The following is a 22,853-nucleotide window of genomic DNA, read 5'->3' as shown; positions in this document are numbered from 1 at the left end:
GTTTTCATATAACTGATGTTATAGCAACTAAGCTAACCTCTTGAGGAGCAGCCAACAGTCGCTTGTCTGGCTGGTCATTACACCTTAACCATGCCGGTAGCTGCGAGTAGTTCCTCATCGGACATTTATGTTCAACCGCTGTGATTCAGCAACAAGCAAATAACTTGAAGTCCGGAAAGATTCTTGCAAATTCAGCAGCTTCACACTTTGTGACAGTGTCGGTGCAGCTGCAAAGACTTGTGAAAGCTTATCAGTGGGAACTGTTGAGAGCAAGCAAGCAAACATTATGAAGAAAAACAACACAGTCACTTAAAAATGACAGCTGTCACTGTTAAAGCTAAGGTGGGTATGTTTTCTAGAAGCATTTTATGTCATATTTGTTGAAAATCTCTTGTCATCCTGAAAGCAATCAATAAATCCAGTTTGTTGCAGGCGTGAAGGGAGAGGGTGGGATGTTTTCAGGTGGATATACTTCAACAATTTAGCTTGCTCTTGCCGGTTTCCCCTATTTGACCAACCCCAGCTTTAAAATGAGTTGCCTGAGAGCTGAAATCGTACTTAGTATGCCAACATTAGCTCCAGCAGAGTGGATAGTGGTGTCAACCTTTATAGCAGAACATGAAACCTGGCAGCTCTGGCTGACTACTGACTTGATTAAACATGTTTCCCTCTGCAGGAAGGACATCTCTAAAGACACTTAACCTGTTAAAATTCTTGACAGTGAAAAAAAACTCAAGCAGCTCAAACCTACACACACAGATTCTGCAGATCATCGTATGTATAACACAACTGAAGGTGTTCAAAATGTTTTATTAAACATAAATCTCTGATTTAAAGTTTGCAAAATCAACACTTTAAAGATTCTTATACATGGCAGCATACAAGCTATAGAGTATAGACCGTTTAAACCTCAAACACAATACAAAATGTACTGCCTATATGAATGTTGGCAATTGAGTGATGCCATGTATCATTTGCAGTTCAGTACACTGACAGCTGCTACTAATCACTTTAGTTATTTTACTCAAAACAAAGTTTTTTTACACAGTGGTACTTTTTGTTACTTTCGTTACTTGTAAAAGACTAGTTACAGGTACAGGTGATACTTTAGCACACATTGTATTTAGCAGTTTGCTAGAATGCTAACTTAATTGCCTGTGGGCTGTTATATTTGCACATTAACAAATGAAAGCATAGTGTAACATTGTCAGATCTTTCCATGAACTACAATACATGTCAGTGATCAGGGAACATCCCTTTGTTTGGTGTGCTGTAAAACCACCACAGGTGATATATCCTAAGCTAAACGGAGGATCCCATGATATTACCAGGGTAAGTTACCATGGCACTTGAAAGGGTACCATGTAGATATGAGAACAATGACTGTGACAATAAAAGCACCGCTGTGTCAAACAACAGGTCTGTGCAGGTGGAGACGGTGGAGAATCCAGCAGAGTTTATGAGGTTCAGTTCAATTTCAGGGTCTCGTGAAACTTACGGATGTCTTCCATGGAGTCAGTCGGCACCGTCTGCTCTACAAAATGACGGACTCCGCTCTCTAAAGCACGATAGTAGCGCTTTACTTCCTGCAGCTCAGACTGAAGGCGTTTCTCCACCTTTTCATGCTCCTGGTGAGCTTCACTCAGCATCTTCTTGTGCTTCGACTCCACAGATTTTATTTCTTCCTTCAGTTTCTTCTCGTAGAACTCTCTGAGCTCTGCCTCTCTCTGATTCAACATCTCCACCACCTGCAGGTAGGTTTTGTTGGAGTAAAACTTTCCTCCGTTGTCAGCCAGCATTTTCTCCACCTTCTCCAGCAGGCCCAGGACCTGTCCTCGATCGCTGACTTTGAGGTTATTGAAGACGTGATATCTGTTTCCTGCCTTCCTCAGGATCTCCTGCAGCTCAGGTCCAGCCTCCTCCAGCTGTTGCTCGATATCTGACTTTATTCTGTCTCCGTATGTGAAGAGGATGATGGTGTACTTCCAGGCATCTTCTCCAAAGATCTCCTCCACCTTTCTGACAGCGTTTCTTTCCTCTGCCGTGAAGGGCCCCACCTTGATGGCCAGCAGGATGGCGTGGGGCCCCGGGGCCGACATGTTGATGCACTTTGCGATTTCTCTCCTCACTGTATCATCCGCCTGCGAAGTGTCAAAGAGGCCAGGAGTGTCGACGATGGTCACCTCTCTGCTCGACACATCACCTTTCTGCTTACAGCACTCACTGGTCACTGAGGAGAGACGATGACAGATTTACTCATCAACACAACTTTATCATAACCAAGAGGTTCTGTAAGCCTACTGCTTTTTCAAGACCGGACTCTCGAACTGATACCTCGCCGTCTGTGTGAAAGTTAGAGGGGGGATGAGGGGACAGTTTGTTCCACCTCTGATCCGCCACCTGAGGTAACAGAGCTGCAGCAGAGGCCAGACAGCATCTGTGTGAATGGAAAAGCCGGAGGCGCGGATCAGGGGTGTGTTAGTTTGTTAGCCTGCCGCTTTATGTATTCATCATATTATCATATTATTATATCAGCGGCCACAAAGTTTACCTCTCAGGTGAAGAGATGTTGGTGGCTGCTCATTAGTATCTGACTGCCTCTTGCCTTGACCGAATACAAGCTCATAACTGGAAAAGCATTTAGTAGAAGTAGCTTTAACATTTACAGAAATACAACTTGTGTGTGTTTTTACCTGACAGTCGACTGGCGGCTGCATTGAAGACGAGTCCTCCTAGTATAGTGTTTCCGCTGGAACTCTTCCCCGATCCAGTCTTCCCAACAAGAACCAGTCTCAAGTCAGACACTGGAACATGGAGATGTAAAGATTCAAACAGTGGCAGTGTTGAATTAAAGATTTTACATATTCAGCCAATATGAAAAAAGCCACTTTGTCAGAAACAATTGAAACTGATTGAAACGCAGGAACTGGAAAAACGTTTTGTTAGAACGTACCTGACGGAGGACGTTCCATACTCCGTCTTCTCCTCCTTTCTGGTTCTGTTCAATTAGATAGATAGATAGATAGATAGATAGATAGACAGACGGTGCATTTGTTAAAGGTGTTGCTGATAAAACATCAAACCAAATGTCAAAATTCTCACACAGAGATAAACAAAACAAACATTTGGGACCCGACAAACATTTTAAAATAATTGATTCACAATCATAGTTGTGTTTTTAAGGAAAGGAAACTTTTATTCCAAACCTTTCTACAAGCTCTGTAGATGTTGATAAAAAAGTGTTTTGTCTGCATAGAAATGTTTACTAATATGACCTTTAATCTATTCTACAATCACTTCAAAACAAAATGCTACATTTTACAAAACAAACCAACTAGCTCAATATCGGTTAAATGGTGTCACCTACATGGACTACACAGTGATGGAAAGTTACAGAAGGGAGCTGTGCTGATCACAGGTTCACTCCCCTGGAGGAGATAAAGAGTGAAAGGCGGTGCTCGCCTCGCACAAAACTACTGTTGAGTTTATGTTTTAAAATAAACCTTTATATGTCTAGATCTGTGACTGAAAGTAAAAAGCAGCACTGAACTGTAATATTCACCTGTTTAAACGCAATTATGTCCTCATGCAGCTCAATCCCACTAAGGAGTTGAACATTAAAAGCTGATGTAATAAACTTATCTAATCCTAACACACGCGTTCAAACCTACAAATTAAACCAAATCACTTACGAGATGTTTCACTTTCTGCCATCACGTCGAATATGAAGCCTCGTTTCTCCTCCTTATCCGAAAAGACTTACGTTTTAAATTTTAAATTACCGTAAACATTAAATATTGAATCAGGAAATATGCCCGTCTCCTGCCACAAGGTTCACCTGTGGAGGTAACGACACCATTTTGAGGATTTAAGGATGTAGGGCGGTCAGAGATTACATGTCTCAATCTTTCCGGGTTGACTTTTGTTTTTGTTTTTGTTTTTCTTCTTCTTATTTTCTTTGCAAAATGCCTCACCTTCAGAAGAAACATCTACCGGACTAACTTCAGGTGAGTTTGATCGTTTTCTCCTGATGAATTCTGACTTCCCTGTTTGTTCATCTCAGGTTTGAGCATTAAACATTCAGAGTCGTACTGTACCCGATAATAAACCACAACAGTAAATGCCACCCGTCTTCACTGCTCGAGTTTGTTACGAGTTCATTTTAAACGTGTCAAATGTTTTTGGTTTTTATTTTAGTTTTAAAAAAGTTCTCGCTCAGTTTTACTTTGACTTTATAGGCGAGGTTACTCAAAGTTTCTCTTTTATAATTATCGTGCCCTCGTAGTCTCACATTTAATAGTCATGTTTTTATTTTATGTAAAACACTTTTTCTCTGAACTGAATCATTTAATAATGTTAAAGTTTGGACTGTTGCTTGGACAAAACAAACATTGTGAAGTTGTCTCATGTCACATTAGTTACAGTCCCATACAAAGTAATTCAAAACGAGCTCCACCTACAACAAAAATCCTGCTGTTTTATGTTTTATTAACCTAATTTCCTGATCATACTTACTTTTACTTAAAGATGCACTATGTAGTTCTGGGAAAGAAATTTTAATCAGAAAAGAAAAATCTACATTGACTGACTGACTTTTTTTTAAACAAACTGTTTGTTTTCATGACTGAATAAACTAAATATGGACTATGGAATATAAACTAAATGGACTTTATTGTTTATTCAGTTATGGAAAAGATAAATATTTCTGAATTTGTATTATTACCTCATTAATATTAATATTGTATCTCTTTACATTTTCAATTCTAATTGGACTTTTAATTTTATTTATAGCCAAAAACTCTTCCATACAAAGGATGCTCTGAGCACTCAGAAGCTGGAACTGTGATTTTCTGAACAACAATTTCTGACTGAATGTATCAAAGCACCATATTTAAAGCTCAACTGTGGTTACTTGTATTCATTAACTCATGTTTGGTTAACTCCATAACATACTTCAGGTGGTGAGGAAACAAAAGGTGAGCTACGAGCTCGACAGTCAGCATTCTTCCATCTGTATGTGACGCACTCACAATAGTATTTTCAGAAATACTGCTAGCGTTTCCGCCCACACATGTAAAATACTGTTGCAAGTCAGTGTCACTGACTATCGGGTTGCATCAGTTGACTGCAAAGATTATAAGTGAAACTGGCAAACAACATTTTGCTAAAATGTTACGTCTCTCATCTGAATCATCGTTTCACCTGCAGACATATTCTTTTATAAATATCAGTTTATGTGTGAGAAAAGCACCATTTCTTGCACATAACCTGATATTAAATGGTTAATGACAAATAATTCATGATGAATGTATTTTTTTGTGATTATACATGGTTTACACATCTGGTCAGTGTTGTATGAGTCCTGCAGAGTGGGAAGTGTCGAATTCATGCTTTACAAAATGCAGTTGAGCCTCTAACCAGAAGTGCAAAAAGCAGATAAGTCAGCTGTGTGACAGGTGAAGGAAGACGCTTTTCCTGACCCTATGTTGTGAAAAAGAGTCCTAATGCACCTCCCAGAGGGGAGGAGGGCAAATAGTTGGTCACCAGGATGAGAGGTGTCCCTGACAATGCTGTGTGCCCCACAGACATTTCTTGGACTGCACAGCCTCAGTGGTGGGGACTCTGTCACCTTGTCCTTCTGTCTGTCTGTGTCTGTGGATAGTTTTTTTTCAAGAGAGCCACAACTGTGCAGTCAAGAAATGTTACAGGTGTGCAGTTGAGATCAAAATGAAGGCCAAGTTTGAAGATGGGTGTACCACACTTTAGCTGACAATTGATTCTACTCTATCACAAACTTTCCATCACACTGATTGTCCTCCATTGCACGAAGTCATCCACTCCTGGTCACTTCAGGTCACTACCATGAATCTCCCCCACAAACCGCACTAGCTCCCTTTGTGGTTAGAATAAATCCTCTGGACTAATGACTCCTCTCTATACCATTGGCACGATTATCTAACACAAAGTAACAGTCTATAGACTCGGTGTACGCTCATTTTCAAATCAGAAATGTCTCATCAATGACCTTATTATGGAGCGTAGATCAGACTGTATGATTTCAACCTTTCTATCCTGCCCTCTATCCTGCTTTTACTGTTATTTCTTATTTTTTATTTTAGATTCATTTTATCTAATTTAATTCATTAAGATATTTTTTTTTAGAATCATGCTCTTTTTAATTATTTATTTGTAAGTAAAGTTGTGCTAAGTAAAGTTTGATTGATTGTTTGACCACATATTACCACATAATGCTTTCGGTGCCTTGTGAATGTGAGATGTGTTGAAAAAAGTCTTGTTGTGTAGTTGCAGAGAGACTTTACAGAAATACAGTTGAAGTTTTGTCAGTGATCTGATTTTTTTGGGGGGCGGGGTTTGTCTCAGCAGGTTTTGAGTTCCTCAAATATGGATCCAGGTCCCAGTTCAGATCTCACCATTGTCCTTCTGGGAAACACTGGAGTCGGGAAAAGTGCTTCAGGAAACACCATCCTGGGATGCCAGCCATTTGATTCAAGACCTTCCTTCAAGTCGGTGACGAAAAAAATCACTGAAGCAACTGAAAATGTCTTTGACAGACAGATCTCAGTAATTGACACTCCAGGAATATTTCATGCTAAGGAGGAAATTACAGCCTGGTGTCAAGACCTCCTCCAGTCCTCCAGACGTTGTCTGTTTCTGGTGACTGTCAGCGTCGGACGGTTCACTGAAGAACAAGAGAAGGCTCTGAAGGCAACTGTTGAAGTCCTTGAAGCGATAGATGCGTTGAAAAAGAGTGTTTTGCTTTTTACAAATGGTGACGCATTGACGAAGATGTCATTGGAAGATTTCATCTTTGAAGAGGAAGAAGGTTCACTTCCAGACTTTGTTAAAAAATTTGCTGGAAGGTATCATCTGTTCAATAATGTAAATGGTGGACAGGAACAAGTCAAACAGCTGCTGATGAAGTCAGACCACCTTCAAACTGGTGACCAAGGATCTCCAGGTATCATGTTATAAAGTTTAAACCACTGTACTGTAAACTTTTAGTAGTCATTAGTATTAGCTACCAGAGTGGGGCTTCATGTCTACACTGCAGAATCATAAGCTTATCGATTATGGAAACGTATAGATAAATAAAATAGTTCTAGTGTGAAGTGACTGAAGCACAGGCCGGGGCTGTTCTCCAGGTAAAGGGCATCACTGGTGAGAGACACCGTGTGCATTTAATTTCAGCACTTTAAAGGTACAGTGTGTAATATATCGAGTATTTAGCGGCATCTATGGGTGAGTTTCTACATTGTAACTCGCTCACCATTCTTTTTCCGAAGACGCTGGCGAAGCTCCAAAAGCTACGGTGGCCCTCACGGACAAGAAACTCATTTTCTTAATATATGAGTATTTCTACTAATTCAAGCGATGAAGTAAAGCTGTATTTAGTTATTTTAGTGGCATTTCTTTTCAGTGAAACTAATGTACTGCTAGTGAACATTTTGCGTTATGTAGGTTTAGTACCATTAGCAGCAGTGGGAAATATTTATTACGGCCGGTTGTAATCTTTAACGTTACTCTTACCTGTCCAGCAGAAGACAGGACACTTCAGTGTCACTCTGCAAATACTTCTCTTTCATCAGAGATTTCCATCTTGGAAAGGCAACTCCAATTTTTATTATTGTTTTATGCCGTCGCTTGTCCCGATCTCGATTCTTCGACAATGATTCACGCTCCTGTGATTTTTCTTGTACAAAATAAGTATGATCATCAATCCTTTATCAGATTGTGGTTGCAAGGTTTTCACAATACAAATTGTTTAGAAGGACGGCGAAAGGCCTTCACTATGCCAGGTTTGTCCATTCTGGGCTACTGTAGAAACATGGCGATGCAACATGGTAACTCCCATGGAATAATCCTGGGGAAAATTCAGTTTTTACATACACAGGCACAAAGGCCTGAAATATACACATACAGGACCTATAGACATGTCAGAGTGATGGGGGTGCTACCAGTGGCTCCCAACCCAAGTCCCCATAGATGAGCTACTACCACTTCATTCTGCCTTTATTACTCGATACTATGAGGACCCTGTTGGAGAGTTACAGTCAGTCAGTTTTATGAAAATCATCTCATATTTTCAGAGTTTTGGTTCACCTTATGTTTTCTTTTCTCCAGCTTCTACTTCTGGGGTTTCTGTCGGGCTGGAGGAAACGAGGATCGTGCTGCTCGGTCTGCCTGGAGGAGGGAAGAGTTCATCAGGAAACACCATCCTAGGATCAGATCTGTTTAAAACAGACTCTGACTTTAAGTCAGTCAGTGCAGACACTGTCTCTAAATCAGCAGAGGTGGCAGGTCGCAGGGTCACAGTGGTGGACACTCCAGGATTCTCTGATGAAGTTCAGACTCCTGAACAGCTGTACATGGAGATCATGAAGTCAATCACAGAGGCCAGTCCAGGACCACATGCCTTTGTCATTGTGGTGAGGGTTGGCCGGATGTCCAGAGCAGATTCTGACCTGCTTCAGCTGCTACCACAATTATTTGGAAGTGATGCTCAAAACTATGCAATGGTACTTTTTACTCATGGAGATGAGCTTCGAGGTCAGTCCATTGATGAGAAGATCCAGTCTAGCCCCTCTATTAAAGAACTGGTCTCTATGTGTGGTGACAGATACTGTGTGTTTGACAACAGAGGAAGAAAAAGCAGACGGCAGGTTCAGGACTTCATGAAGACAATCGATGACATGGTCACAGCTAACGAAGGAAATAACTACACCTCTGATATGTTCAAGATGGCCTATACATTCATTAATGAAGCTGAAAGAGACCAGCAAGGCCAGACAGCTGGAACTAATGAGACACCAAGAGAAACTGCTCAGAGACGATTGGAGCCTTTCTATAAAAGGGCTTGGTTGGCAATCTGTATGTTTTTCACAGCATTCTGCTGCCGTGTTAGACAATGTTGCGAACTCCTCAGTAGGGAAAGTCGCTATTTGCAGTCCTAAAAGTCGGTAGAAGTCGCTAAATGATGTCATCACCTAATTTGCATAACTGGCCATGTGCATTTAATTGTAATGGACGCTGTAGGAGAGAGGAATAACGCCGTGGGAGAGACAAGAAAGTAAAAAACACCCTTAATATGTTTAGAACTACAAATGAACTTTAGTGCAGTGAGTGCAGTGATTTATTTTAGACAAAGACAATTTTACATTTACATCCAGCCCTGACTGTAAACCAGGGTGGGATCAGCCAGCGGCGGCTTTCGCAGTCTGGACGCGAGGGGTGAACTTCTCCTGCTCTGACTGCAGCTGGGAGGGACTGTTGCGCGAGGACTGGGCCGCCTGTGAGTGCTTTAGGACGGGGGAAGTATCATAACGAACAGGACTATAGGGGGGTCATCAAAGACTTTGTTAACTGGTGTGAATACAACATAAACACCAGTAAAACAAAGGAGATGGTGATAAACTTCCAGAGGATGACACCACAGATCACACCAGTGAACATCCAGGGTTTGGACATAGAGATGGTGGCAAAATACAAATACCTGGGTGTGTTCACAACAAACTGGACTGGACTGACAACACGGATGCCCTGTACAAGAAGGGCCAAAGTCGCCTCCATCTGCTGAGTAGACTGAGGTCCTTTGGGGTGCAGAGGACATTACTACGAACATTTTATGATACTGTGGTGGCATCAGCGCTCCTTTATGCAGTGGTCTGCTGGGGAGGTAACAGCACGGACAGGAACAAACGAAGACTGAACAACTGGTCAGGAGGGCCAGCTCTGTCCTGGACTGTCCATAGAGGTGGTGGGTGAGAGGAGGATGTCAGCCAAGTTGACGTCAATCATGGACAACACCTCTCACCCCCTGCACCAGACTGTGGAGGCATTGAGCAGCTCTTTCAGCAGCAGACTCTGACACCCACTGTGTGAGAAGGAGCACTACCGCAGGTCATTCATCCCCACAGCCATCAGACTGTTTAACTCAAGCACTACATGAAGTCACTTTCCACCCACTTGTTTGCTTTTGTAAATATCTTATTGTTTTTTGTAAATATCTTGTGTTTTTCTATTTATTTTCTATTTAATATTTGATATTTCAATGCATATTTTTCTGATTCTACTTGTACTGTTGCACCTCGAGCTGTTGTAACATGTGAATTTCCCCGTTGTGGGATAAATAAAGACAATCTTAATCTTAATGTACCTAAAAGAACTTTTACCTATCTGGGACCTGGTGTTGTGCAGGAACACCAAGAGACCTAACATACTGCTTTGGGAGCCTCCACAACAAGTAAAATCTCAGCTCTGTCAGAGGTGAACAGTGTTTTTACTCACAGAGTCAAGCAAACCTTTTCTATAAATACATATGTATTTATTTCTTCTTTATACATTTAAAGCTGTTTAATGAATGTTTTTTTTTACATTATTGTATTGCTGTTCAGTTAATGTTCATCTCACAGCTGAAACTAAATTCTATCATTCATAAACATTGTTTTGCTTTAATCTTATGTTTTGTCTGTGGAGGTGTGGGACCTCACACACACATACAGACCCAATGACCCCTGACCTCAAGGCATGAGGGATGTCAGGGAAAGACATTGAACAAAACCAAAAATTGTCCTCTCTTCCTAACCAGTCACGGAGGACTAGCTTTTTTACCTTAATAAATGAAATCATCATTTAAAAACTGCATTTTGTATTTTCTCAGGTTATCTTAGTCTGATATTAAAATGTGTTTGTGTGTTGATGATTGCTCTCCTTTGGGCTGGGTAGATAAAATGGCTCTGGTTGAATATTTTTTTTGAGACTCCATCAGAGGGGTTTTTGGCTGGCTGCACAAAAGAGCAGTTGTTAAAAATTGAAGACCACTACATGGTTGATATTAGTAACAAAATACTCAGTTAAGTCTATTTTAAAGGCTAACTTGTATGAGATGGAGATTTTGCCTGGTAAAATGGGAGGTGTTGCAGAGGCTGCTGGTTCAGAGCCCTGCTTGGTCCTTTGAACAGCAGAAGGAGTTGCTGCTGTTACAAATGGAGCATGAGAAGTTGAAGCATAGGGTGGAAGTTGAGAAGTCTGAGAAAAAGGAGATCTGAAGTTGACAGAGAATTGGCCTTGGAAAAATTGAGGTGTGCACACACTTGATGTTCAGAATCACCTTGTCATGGTCAGTCATGTTTCTGGTGGATTTGTGTTTTTGGTGTTTTGCCTTCTGTGCTTTCAGAGGTGCACTGACAGGCTGGGCGGGGTTTCCCTCCACCAGGAGCTGCTGAGACACACACACCTGCAGCAGATTTGCAATCAGCCCTGGTCTTCATGCTCCCTGCTGCCAGATGATTTTGTCAGTACGTGGTACATGACTCCTGCTAGTGCAGATCGCTTTATTTGTCTTTTGTGCCTGTCTCAAAGAGATCTAACTTCACTTTGAGAGATCTAACTTCACCGTAGTATACTTGCTGGTTGCTGGTGTTATAATGACACATTTCATTAGGCACTGAAGAGGACACATGTCGGTCGGTGTATTAAAGATGAAAATCATAATAAATCTAGTCATACTGACAACTGCAGGGTCTTAACATTTGAATATCCTGCTGTTCAATACTTTCTTTTCTTCAGTCTCAAGTAGTTTGTTTGCTCTCGCACATTTTACTGTTTGTTTAAATTATGTTTGTTGAACATTCCACAATTCAACAAAAAGCAAAAGAGAGATACATGTTTCTCTTTATTTCTGTCATACTTTGGCATATTTCATCATCAATACTTACATGTGACATCATGTAGATTCTGTTTATATCATCACTCATGAAAATTATATGGTGAGATAAATGAGAAAAACAAAATGTGTATGTTCATTCATTTATACATATTCTATCATGAGTCAAAGTGATTTGTAGATACAACAAATTACAGTTTCTGAACATTAACAACAGTTTATAAACTGAAGAGAAGCAATTCATTAATCAAGGCTCGTTAATTTTCAGTAGTAGTAGTTCATATGAATACATGGATGGTACGTTAGAAATAGCAGAACTTTATGTTATTCTGAATTAAAGTGCAGCTGGTTTTACAAACACACAAGAGGTCAAAGGTCAAACCACAAACTGGTGGAAAACTCATAACTATTGTACAAGAATATTCACATCAAAACAAAAATAATTAACCGACTGAAAATACTAAAACTGCCATGAAATGAAAGAGAAGATACAAGAACTCAAAGCAGTATTGATGTTTTCATTATAAAAGTCTGGTTCTAAGTAAGAGGAGTGATAGAAAATAAATCTTTAACTAGTTTTTATTGCTGACTATAAACACGAGTCATTAGAGGACCAGTTCTGTTACATGCAGGAACAGAACTGGTCCTTTCATGGTAAAATCAAACTCAACACAAACACAATGTTATTGACAGGTTGACCACACCCAGCCATGAGTGCATTCAGATAAAGGGGAGGTCTTTGCAGCATACGACCAATCACACACATGGACAAGTCTACCTGCAGCAGAGTGGAATATTTAAGTAGAGCAAATTATGATATGAGACAAATACGAAGAAGTTGAACACATTATCCAGACCGCCTGCAGCAGTCAGCTGGTAAATGCAGGAAGGATGACTGGTAAAAAAAAAATGGGCAACTGTGTGAATGTGTAAATTAATACAATTATAATATCACTGCTCCATCATTACTGCAAGAGCAGATCTACCTGTAATTACATTTGTGTATTCCATTACATCAATATGTTCAGAGTCAGCCTTTCTTTCAGCTGAAACCCTCGAAGAAATAAAATACAAAAAATTTAAAATATAAAAATATAATTAAGTGGTTAGTAGGCTTATTTTCATATCTTATAAGTACATGTTTAAGGCTTTAGTGCTTCAATGTGTCTCTGTTTTTAGGATGATATTGGTCTAAAAATGTATATTGAAAGAAGAAGACACATCTGTTGGAAAAATCCACGGCACACTTCTAGCAAAAGATTTAAAAGCCTTTATTGAGATGAGATAGATTTCATAAGAAAATTCTTACAAACATTGATAATGCATGTTGAAAATGAGCTGAGTAGCAACCACACGATGGCACAAACGGCTCTTTTCAGGGTATATAAGCCTGGATTTTTCATGCGATGTCTGACCATCTCCATCCATCCATTGAGACCAAAATTTAAGCCAAATCATGATGTTTCTAACCGTAACCAAGTGGTTTTTGTGCCTAAACCTAACCAGAGCATGAGCACAGCGTGGTGACAAAAGTAGAAAATTCAACCTACACAAACGAAAAGTTGCAACATAAAGAAACGTTCAGTTTAACTTGTCTTGTTTTAACTTGGCTAACATTCATTCTGTTGGGAGCAATCTCCTCCAGATGACAATGCCCCCATCCCAAGGGCACGAGGACTCACTGAATGGTTTGATGAGTATGAAAATGATGTAGTTCATATGTTGCGATCTTTTCAACCCAATCAAACACAAATGGCAGATTTTGGACTGACCTGTTTGACAGCACTCTCCATTACAATCACAAAGCACCACATTAATTAACATCTTTTGGAAGAACGGTGTTCACAGATTTGTAGAATAATGCCAAGACACACATTACACATCTGTAGATATATTGTTGTCCTGTATGTAACAGCTATATGATTTAAGTTTGATTTGTTTAACAGTCTGTATCGAAGGGCAGAGATTTAACTTTACTGTTGACTGGGGACAAAAAACAGCAAACATTCTCAAGAGCAATTCCTGAAGAGGACACCCCTGAATGTTTTTAAGGACAACCCAGGAAATTTTCTAGCCCTGTTTGTCGCAACAAAACCAGGTGTTTTTTCTGAGTTATAGCAACCTTTGTGTTGACTCACTGCAGTCAGTCAAATGGTGACAGCTGTCAGCAGGATGATGTCACAGCCATCGAGGGTCCATCAGAGTTTATGAGGTGAATTTCAGTTTCAGCGCCTTGTGAAACTTAAGGATGTCTTCCATGGAGTCAGTCGGCACCGTCTGCTCTACAACATGACGGACTCCTCTCTCTAAGACACGATAGTACCGCTTCACTTCCTGTTGCTCAGACTGAAGTCGTTTCTCCACCTTTTCATGCTCCTGTTGAGCTTCACTCAGCATCTTCTTGTACTTTGACTCCACAGCTTGAATTTTCTCCTCCATTTGTTTCAGGAAGAACTCTCTGAGCTCTGCCTCTCTCTGATTCAACATCTCCACCACCTGCAGGTAGGTTTTGTTGGAGTAAAACTGTCTCTCATTGTTGGTCACCATCTCCTCCACCTTCTCCAGCAGGTCCAGGACCTGTCCTCGATCGTTGGTCTTGTTGTTGTTGAGGACATGATATCTGTTTCCAGCCTTCCTCAGGATGGACTGCAGCTCAGGTCCAGCCCGCTCGATGTCTGGTTCAGTTTGTTCATCCTGGGTGAAGAGGATGATGGTGTACTTCCAGGCATCCTCTCCAAAGATCTCCTCCACCTGCCTGACAGCGTCTTGCTCCTCGTTGGTGAAAGGCCCCACCTTGATGACCAGCAGGATGGCGTGGGGCCCCGGGGCCGACATGTTGATGCATTTTGAGATCTCTCTCTTCACTGTTTGCTCAGGTAACGTGGTGTCAAAGAGGCCGGGAGTGTCAACGATGGTCACCTGTCTGCCGTAGACCTCATCTGTCTGCTTACAGCACTCTCTGGTCACTGAGGAGAGAAAACACATGACGTTTTAATGTGAAACACAACTTCACAAATACAGGATGAAGGAGATGATCACACAGAGACACGACTGTTCAAATAACAAGCAAGAAAAGTCAGAGTCAGGTGCCTGTGTCACAGGAACATCGCTGTTTAGGGCCATCCACATTAGGACTGATCACTGTGTGAGCATCCACATTGATGAATGATAACTCTGTAAAAAGTGGTGCCAGGCAAAAGGAAAATGTTATGGATGTTGACGACCTGTTACTGCTGTACATCACACAAAGAAACAGACAGATTGATAACTCTCTGTAATGTTAGTTGTCATCTTTTGAGAAATATTTTGTATATATGCATCATCATCAGTTATGCTGGCGATCATCAAAGAGGACATCAGTAAGGATAAATTAAAACCCCTTCAGCACCAAAGATCATTCGGCAGTATGTCTCAGATAAAATGTAATTCTTTTATATGTAATTTGCAGCTTAAATATGTTGTAAAACTAACATTTATTAAGTGAGTAACTCTAATAACCAAGACTGAGTAATCAGAGTAGATTATCTATAAGGTGTTTCCTATTAGCAGTTAATTAGCTTTCATAAAAGAGGTCGGCTACAGTTAGAAACCAATATCATAAGCAGTCAATCAAGCCAATTGATGAACCAGTAAATTCAGATGGATTTTCATTGGCTGTCAGTGTTCCTGTCGTTCATCAAATCGCTCTGGTGATCCCAAAGATACCACTGTGATTGTGATAATGGTTGTGATGTGTACTCCAGCATTCACTTGAGGTAGAACGATATTTAAAATGATCTATCTATATTAAGCGTTTTAGTCATCGTTCGTGGTGTGGATGGCCCTTTAATCAGGTGTGTTTTAGCAGCATAACTCTGTTTCATAGAATTTCCTTCAATACTGAAATAATTCTGCAGAACACAATTAACATCCAACACTATCATTCAGTGCCAAAGCGGGAAACATTACACACACAACATGCACCTGATGTTGCTTTAATCCACCGACTTTAGCCTCGTCACACAGCTTATCATAGAGGAAACTGTTAGCAGTTTGACACATTAGCTAATAACCACTCTAAGTGCGTATAAGTGTTACCTGAGGACTGACTGACAGCAGCACCGAAGGCGCCTCTTCCCAGTATGTTGTTTCCACTGGAGCTCTTTCCAGCACCAGTTTTTCCAACAAGAACCAGTCTGAATTCTGACACAGAACAGAAAACAAGGTGTGACACACTGATATTGTAAGAGATGACACACCACAAGATGAAATGTACAGATCTAGTGTCATTAAAAACAACATAAAAGTAAAATAATTTAGTATAAAACTCCTTTATGGTGTCCTTTTTTTGTTATAAATATAATCATTACTTAGTTCCTGTGCATTATTATTCACAAAACTTATTACAGTCTTGGCTGAATTGATATTTATATTTCTTTCTGGAAACTATGTTTGAAAAGCGGGGTTTGAATTATATTCACTGTAGAATTATGTGTTTGCAGTATACAACACTATGACAATAACTTTCTGTTATAGCTAAGTCTGTGTGCAGTGACGAGGGGACGACAACTGCACGTCATTGTGCAATCCTGTATTCTATAGTGACAAGGAAGCTGAACCGTGAACCTAAAACTTATGATAAGGGAATAACTAGCAAGGCACCATGACACACCTGTTAAAGTGATTTAACCCCTACTCCACAAAACCATCCCAACAACAGAGGGAGGTAGTTCGCTTCCACTGGACCATCAGAGTTCAGATGTCTCTACTCAGAGTCCAACCCTCCTTTTTGACACTTTTTCATTAAACTAGTTACCAGCAGCCAGCGTCCTGTCTATTCCCTTGTCTCCATGCTAATCAAACATTATAACCTTGAAAATTAGATTTTTGTGTAACAAAAGTTGGTTTAAAGTGTAAAACTTCTTTGAAGTGATGGAAGGTTTCTCACCTTCAAGTAAGGACATGGATCTTCTTCTTCTTCTCTGTAGTGCTGTTCAGGGAAAGAGAAAAAATTACTTATTCACACCATGAGGATCGCTAATGAAACAACCAAATTACTGCAATTAAAAACTTTGAGCAGCAATATACTTAACAGAGTCATAACAGATGCAGTTGATGTTAATGTGTGTTGTCCTGGATCAATAACGAGTCAAATAAAGGTGGATTTTGAAGTACTTGTGTTAGTCTGTGTTCAGAGTCAGGCGGACAATTATGTCTTATGTTACTCATGTTAATGAGACCTTATTCTGTTCTTCTACCCAGCCTACTTCTGGCTAATGTCTGGTCACAGGAAAATAAAATGGATGAAATATTACTCAGCCTCACTCAGCAACTGTAAAGTCAGAGACTGCTTTGCCTACATCTTTACGGAGACCTGTCTACATCCCAAAATCCCTGAACAAGCTATTGCACTTGATGTGCGGACAGAAGACAGATACTGCATCAGAGCCACAGCAGTTCATTTTGAATTAATCTATTTTTATCAGCAATCAAACACAAAAATGATACTGATAATTGGAAAAATGCTGATTATCTGCACAGACAATCGTCCAGACCTGTAATGAGTCTATCCCTAGTTGTTAACACACAAATGAAGAGCATAGTTAAAATGAGGCACAACCTTTAAATCTGTCTGTGTTTTATTAGTCACAACAAGCGGTTAAAGTTAAAGATGTTAAACTGCATCATAGTTACAGTTAACATCATTTTGTCTGATATGATACGATGATAAAACTGTGGCATCATATTTAGTATTTGAAGAGATTTTATGAGGATGTTACAGATTTAAATCTCCAACAACCAAACTCTAAGATATATTACGAATATAGAATTAAAATATTTCCTATACACTTGTTTAATTATTCATATATAGGCCACAAATTAACTCATAACAATGAAAGATTGAGCCGTTGCATTTTAATTCGAACACAGAGGCGCTGTTTGGGCCGCCATTTTGTTAAGAACTAAAGTGAAAGTACAGCAGGAATAAAATAAATAAATAAATAAATAAAACATTAACTGCTTTAAACTCATGAAACTTGTCAGAAACGTTTAGACTCTTAGTAAAAAAAAGTAACGACCTGATAAAAGTCTTAATAGCAACAACAGGCTAGCATTAACAACATTAACGTTAATGGATGGTTAATGGATGATGGAGTAAATCTTCACAACAGTCCTGACGGTCAGACTCTCAGTCAGACTATCACACTATGAAATCAGACATTAATCAAACGTACGTGATTTGTCGCTCTCCGCCATCACAGCTGCTTTCTTTACTTTGTCTTTATCTGACGCGATCAGGTGTCACAAGACCGAGGACACGAAATGGAGACAAATACCCAGAGACGTGACAGCTCTACATCCGGTCAACAAAATAAAAGAAGAAGCTCGCTCACAAACAAGCACCACACATCCACCATCGAGAACATTTGTTCTGCAGAGAAACAGGACCAGTAATCGCTTAGGAAATGATATCAGTCCTAAAACCTGGAAATCTGTTAGCATCGTTGCACTTCCGGTTCCCTCCTCTCAAAGTCAATGAGTATTTTTTGGTTTCCAGTTAAATTCCTGAAATAAGATCTGTGGTCACCAGAGGCTGATATATATTAACACATTTTGTTCTACAACATAAAATACATCTTTAAATGTTCCACAATTGAATTATAAAGCTCTTATTTGTCTTCAAAACGGTGGTTGCTAACAAGTGGCGAAATAAAGCTACAGACGTGGTCACGGACATTAGATGTCATCACATCAAACCCAGAGATCATCTACTCACTTCAGTCACAAACTATTCTAACTCTGACTTTACAACGTGTACATTGATCAGTTTATAGAAAACATGTAGTAATTGTGTAGTCGCTTAGTAGTGGTGACATTTAAGTCATGTGACCATGATGTCATCTGTTTATAGCCTAACATTAGCTTTTTACTGCTAGAGATTAAACTTACTCTTCAAAAATCACAAAAGTGGCATTCACCTCTGAAGATTATCTTGCTGAACAAAACATGTAAGTATCATAAACTCGTAATTAATGAATGGTACATTTATAGTTGATAAGGTTTAGTTAAGTAATATCACTGTTAAGAAACAATGACATTGTTCATAAAATATCGTAAAGGTTAAAAACATCAGTTGCAACTCCCTAATGGACATCCAAATAATGTTTATAAATGAGCTACACTGTATTTATTAACCATTTACAAATATCATGAACTTCAATTGCAACTTTCCAATAAACAATTAATGAAATAGTTTGTGAAGCATTTCAATGCTTGTTAACAGTGAAATAACTATTAACTAAATTTAAATGAACTACAAATATACAGTTTTAATCATAAATAATTGTATATTTTAATGATATGATAGATATTATAGTGTTACCATATAGACAAATCAGGGTCCTTTATTTTGAAAGTTTTTCCGGGAAGTAGCGCAGCTGAAACTGAGCTACTTGATGAAACAGGTAGTCCGTAACTTTGAGGAAATAGTTTATTTTACCTCGACTGTTGAAGTGAGTTGTCTGATTCATTACTTTCTTCTCCCCTGACATAAACATTTTATTCTGTTTGCAGCACAAATAAGATTTTAAGTTTTACTCCTTTATCCAGTTTTCAGTTTTAGTTTATTTTTATTTGTCTTTCATTGAAGTCATTTGATGTATGTTGTATGTACGAAGTCATTTTTATTTCATGAGAGAGACATTCTGTCAGTGTTGCAGATAAATGTGGAGACATTGCTGCACCCGTATCTGTTCCTGATCAGAGCACCATGTTGGTCTTGTCACACACAGACAGGTAGCCTACATGGTATCAGTCATTTCTCTGCCTATTACCTCACCTTGAATCTTGTGTGTCAGTGCAACCAAAATATTGATACCTGGATATCGTTATATATCGTGAGTGTTGTCTTTTCCTGAATTTAAAGGCTGCATTACAATAAAATGATGTAATTTTCTGAACTCACCAGACTGTTTTTACCTACTCAGTCATTATATCCACATAACGTACCAATAGTCCAAAAATTTTTTTGTCGCCCAGTCCTGACATTAATGAAGTGCTTTTGAAAGATTTTAAAAATATCAAGACGTATATCATGTATCACGATATAGCCTAAAACTATCACGAGATTATCTTAATGTCGCCCAGCCCTGGTTGTTTGTAAAAAAGCACCTCCCTAAATCCACCCAGATCATTTTAGAAATATTTTATTATTTTCAATTAAAGCTGTTCAAGTTCAAGTAATTTGTCATATCACAATATAAATCCCAGTTCTCGTCTGCATTCTGTTTTTATTTAAGTTTTGTAGTGACCTGTCAGACTTCTTATAGTGATGTCACCATGTTCACAGATCTTGAATATTAATTCAGTCAGTACAAAGTTATTTTTCTCTGATATAAATTACCAGTTTATGAAACAGTTTAATCCTTTCTATCAGTTTTCAGGCTTTTTCCAGAAATACCTTCCAGACTTTCTGACCTCTTTCTGTTTTCTCTTGCAGGTTTTGTGTCGCTCAAACATGGAACGTGATCCAGATCCGGGTCTCACCATTGTCCTTCTGGGTCACTCAGGAGTTGGTAAAAGTGCTTCGGGAAACACCATCCTGGGACGACAAGCGTTTGAGTCGAGACGTTCCTTCGGATCAGTGACAACACAGATCTCAAAAATTCCTGGAACTGTTTTTGGGAAGCGGATCTTAGTGGTCGACACTCCGGGAATATTAACTCTGGGATCTGACGAGGAGATTGAGACCTGCTGTCAGGAGGTCCTACAGTCCTCCACACCTTGTTTGTTCCTGGTGGTGGTTAAAATAGATCGATTCACCACTGAGCAGAGAAAAGCTGTGGAGGCAGCTCACACAGTCATCGGAGATGATGGACTCAAGAACGGTTACCTGCTCTTCACAGCTGGAGACTTCTTAAATAAAATGCAGTTGAAAGATTTTATCAATGAAAAGCCAGATGCTCCACTTAGACCTCTCGTTGAAAGTTTTGAAGGGAGGTGTCATGTGTTCAACAATAAAATTCATTCAGAAGAACAAGTCCAAGAGCTGCTGGAGAAGTCAGGCCACCTCAAAAAAGGTGAGTCTGAGTGGTTATTGTCAGCTGAGGACTTTGCATCAGTCGATCGGCTTATCAACCAGAGTTCTACTGAAGTCTACTGTGTATATTTATCCAACTACTGTTGGAGCAGATAGTGAAGGTAAAAGTAGACAACCGTTCATTTCTTGGGACATCTTGTATTCAAACGCACAGATATTATGGAGAGGGCTCTGCAGAAGGTTTGGCAACATGTGCTGTGCAATTTTGCCCACAGAACATCTGAAGAGTTTAATGACTGTCAGAAGTGATACAATCATTTTCTTAATGTCTCTCTATGTTTGATGTCCTTCAGCTGCTCGTCCCACAACGGAAAGGAGGATCGTGCTGCTCGGTCTGTCTGGAGGAGGGAAGAGTTCATTAGGAAACACCATCCTGGGATCAGAGCAGTTTAAAACAAACTCTTACTTTGAGCCAGTCAGTACTGAGAACGTCTGCCAGTCAGCAAAGGTGGCAGGTCACTGGGTCACAGTGGTGGACACTCCAGGATTCACTGATGAAGTTCAGCCACAGAGTCAGAAGTACCAGGAGATCATGAGGAAGTCCATAGCCCAGGCCAGTCCAGGACCACACGCCTTCGTCATTGTGTTGAAAGTTGGCAGGATGCATGGTACAGACTCTGCCCTGCTTCAGAATCTGACAAAACTGTTGAGCAGTGATGCTCGAAACTACACGATGGTGGTTTTTACTCATGGAGATGAGCTTGGAAGTCAGTCCATTGATCAGATGATCAAGCCCAGAACCCCTGTGTCTGAACTGGTCTCTGTGTGCGGTGGTAGATACTGTGTGTTTGAGAACAAGGGAAGAAGAAACAGAGAGCAGGTTAATAACTTCATGAGAACAATCAATGTCATGGTCGCTAACAATGAAGAGCACTACAAGTCTGACAGGTTCAATGAGGCACCAAGACAAACTGCACCGAGACAATCACAGACTGTTGAGTCAGGGTGTTGGGAAGCAGTTTGTGGGTGTTTCTGTTGTTGTAAACAGTCAGATGATGAAAGGCAGCCACTTCTGCATCAGGGATCAGGATACCAGATAAACTGATTCAGTGGTTTCTTCAGAAGCTTGAACATCCACAAGGAAATCCTGCTGTGAGGTGATCACATCGAGAACAGTAACATCATCGATGAAGACAAACAGAAGAGTGGACATGGTCTGACAGTTGTTCACAGTTGCAAAGTCACATTTCTCTTTACGAGTTCAGTTTTTCAAAACTCTTCAACCAGTTCTCTTTACGAACATGTCGCTCAGCACAACAGTTAGTCACACGACACACTAAAGCAGCGACAACACTTGTGTAAAAATGTTTACGCTTTCGTAAACTGACAATGTGAGCAGCAGATGTTTGTGAACACACTGTTTCAACTGATACAGCCACTGAATTAGTGACTGCGATATCGCCAGACTCCCTTTAAAAAAATGTGCAATTATGAGTCTGAGTAGCGCTTGAGAAGAATACTTGTACTTTTTACTTAAGTATTATTTTAATACCAGTATTTTTACTTGTAATTGAGTAATATTTAAGTAATGTAACTGTACTCATACTTGTTCAGTACTCGTTACGAGTATCACTACTGTGCAGTTATCCCATCATGGTCTCTTGTTTGTTTGGTTCTTTGTTTGTTTATTTATGTATTTATTTGTTGTAATTGCGTGGATTGTGCTACTCGGCATCATGCTTCAACAGACTTTTTTCTGTACCTTTTGTTTGAAGTTATCTTTCACAAAATGAAACTAAAGCAATTACACTGACACTAAAACCCTCCACACATTCATTATACATCATGTATAGAAAAGCTACAGACGTAGAAATACAACAGTGCTCATCAGACCTGTTTTCATCACATCACTAGAGCATCTGTTGTCTTCTGAAATGGTTTAATGCCTGATTCATCCTGACAGTCTTCTGCAGACATGTCCAGACATTCAGCACTCACTGTGTCAGAGAGGAACATCTCATTATAAACTACACGAGGAGAATAATTTCTGACAAAATCTTCAGTATTGACAAAAGTGTAGCAACTGTAAAAAAAAAAAAAAAAAAAAGGTTAAACCTTTGTTGACGTTCCTGGTGCTTTCTTGGTACAACA

The 22,853-nt window shown here is 39.7% G+C and overlaps 3 protein-coding genes across 3 annotated transcripts; 1 reads left to right on the top strand and 2 right to left on the bottom strand.

The window, feature by feature from the left end:
- Positions 1–794: 794 nt before the first annotated feature.
- LOC311268866 (GTPase IMAP family member 7-like) lies at positions 795–3,850 on the bottom strand. Its single transcript, XM_084372795.1, has 4 exons — positions 3,693–3,850; positions 2,954–2,998; positions 2,694–2,804; positions 795–2,230 (listed from the first exon to the last, which is right to left on the bottom strand). The coding sequence occupies exons 1-4, from the start codon at positions 3,712–3,714 to the stop codon at positions 1,467–1,469; spliced, it is 942 nt and encodes a 313-aa protein (XP_084228921.1). The 5' UTR covers positions 3,715–3,850; the 3' UTR covers positions 795–1,466.
- A 27-nt stretch (positions 3,851–3,877) lies between these two features.
- On the top strand, positions 3,878–9,900 carry LOC311269038 (GTPase IMAP family member 1-like; the record flags this gene model as incomplete). Its single annotated transcript, XM_084373019.1, has 4 exons — positions 3,878–4,007; positions 6,385–6,979; positions 8,143–8,889; positions 9,845–9,900. Exons 2-4 carry the CDS (start codon positions 6,403–6,405, stop codon positions 9,898–9,900), a joined length of 1,380 nt encoding a protein of 459 aa, XP_084229145.1. The 5' UTR covers positions 3,878–4,007; positions 6,385–6,402.
- A 3,038-nt stretch (positions 9,901–12,938) lies between these two features.
- On the bottom strand, positions 12,939–18,204 carry LOC311269327 (GTPase IMAP family member 9-like). Its single transcript, XM_084373402.1, has 4 exons — positions 17,899–18,204; positions 16,611–16,652; positions 15,761–15,865; positions 12,939–14,649 (listed from the first exon to the last, which is right to left on the bottom strand). Exons 1-4 carry the CDS (start codon positions 17,918–17,920, stop codon positions 13,889–13,891), a joined length of 930 nt encoding a protein of 309 aa, XP_084229528.1. The 5' UTR covers positions 17,921–18,204; the 3' UTR covers positions 12,939–13,888.
- Positions 18,205–22,853: the final 4,649 nt, after the last annotated feature.

This window comes from Pagrus pagrus (assembly GCF_965226575.1).
Source record: "Pagrus pagrus genome assembly, chromosome: 14".
In the NCBI taxonomy this organism is placed as follows: Eukaryota; Metazoa; Chordata; class Actinopteri; order Spariformes; family Sparidae; genus Pagrus; species Pagrus pagrus.
This window is presented reverse-complemented; position numbering and strand designations above follow the sequence as displayed.

What these genes read in the sequence shown, in the direction of transcription:
- LOC311268866 (XM_084372795.1), bottom strand. Translation starts at nt 3,714, where the DNA reads ATGGCAGAAAGTGAAACATCTC. An exon ending in TATGGAACGTCCTCCGTCAG is followed by an intron (nt 2,805 to 2,953) that starts GTACGTTCTAAC and finishes TCCATGTTCCAG; the next exon opens with TGTCTGACTTGAGACTGGTT. An exon ending in AGCCGCCAGTCGACTGTCAG is followed by an intron (nt 2,231 to 2,693) that starts GTAAAAACACAC and finishes GTCTCTCCTCAG; the next exon opens with TGACCAGTGAGTGCTGTAAG.
- LOC311269327 (XM_084373402.1), bottom strand. Translation starts at nt 17,920, where the DNA reads ATGGCGGAGAGCGACAAATCAC. An exon ending in GGCGGAGAGCGACAAATCAC is followed by an intron (nt 16,653 to 17,898) that starts GTACGTTTGATT and finishes TTCCCTGAACAG; the next exon opens with CACTACAGAGAAGAAGAAGA. An exon ending in TGCTGTCAGTCAGTCCTCAG is followed by an intron (nt 14,650 to 15,760) that starts GTAACACTTATA and finishes TTCTCTCCTCAG; the next exon opens with TGACCAGAGAGTGCTGTAAG.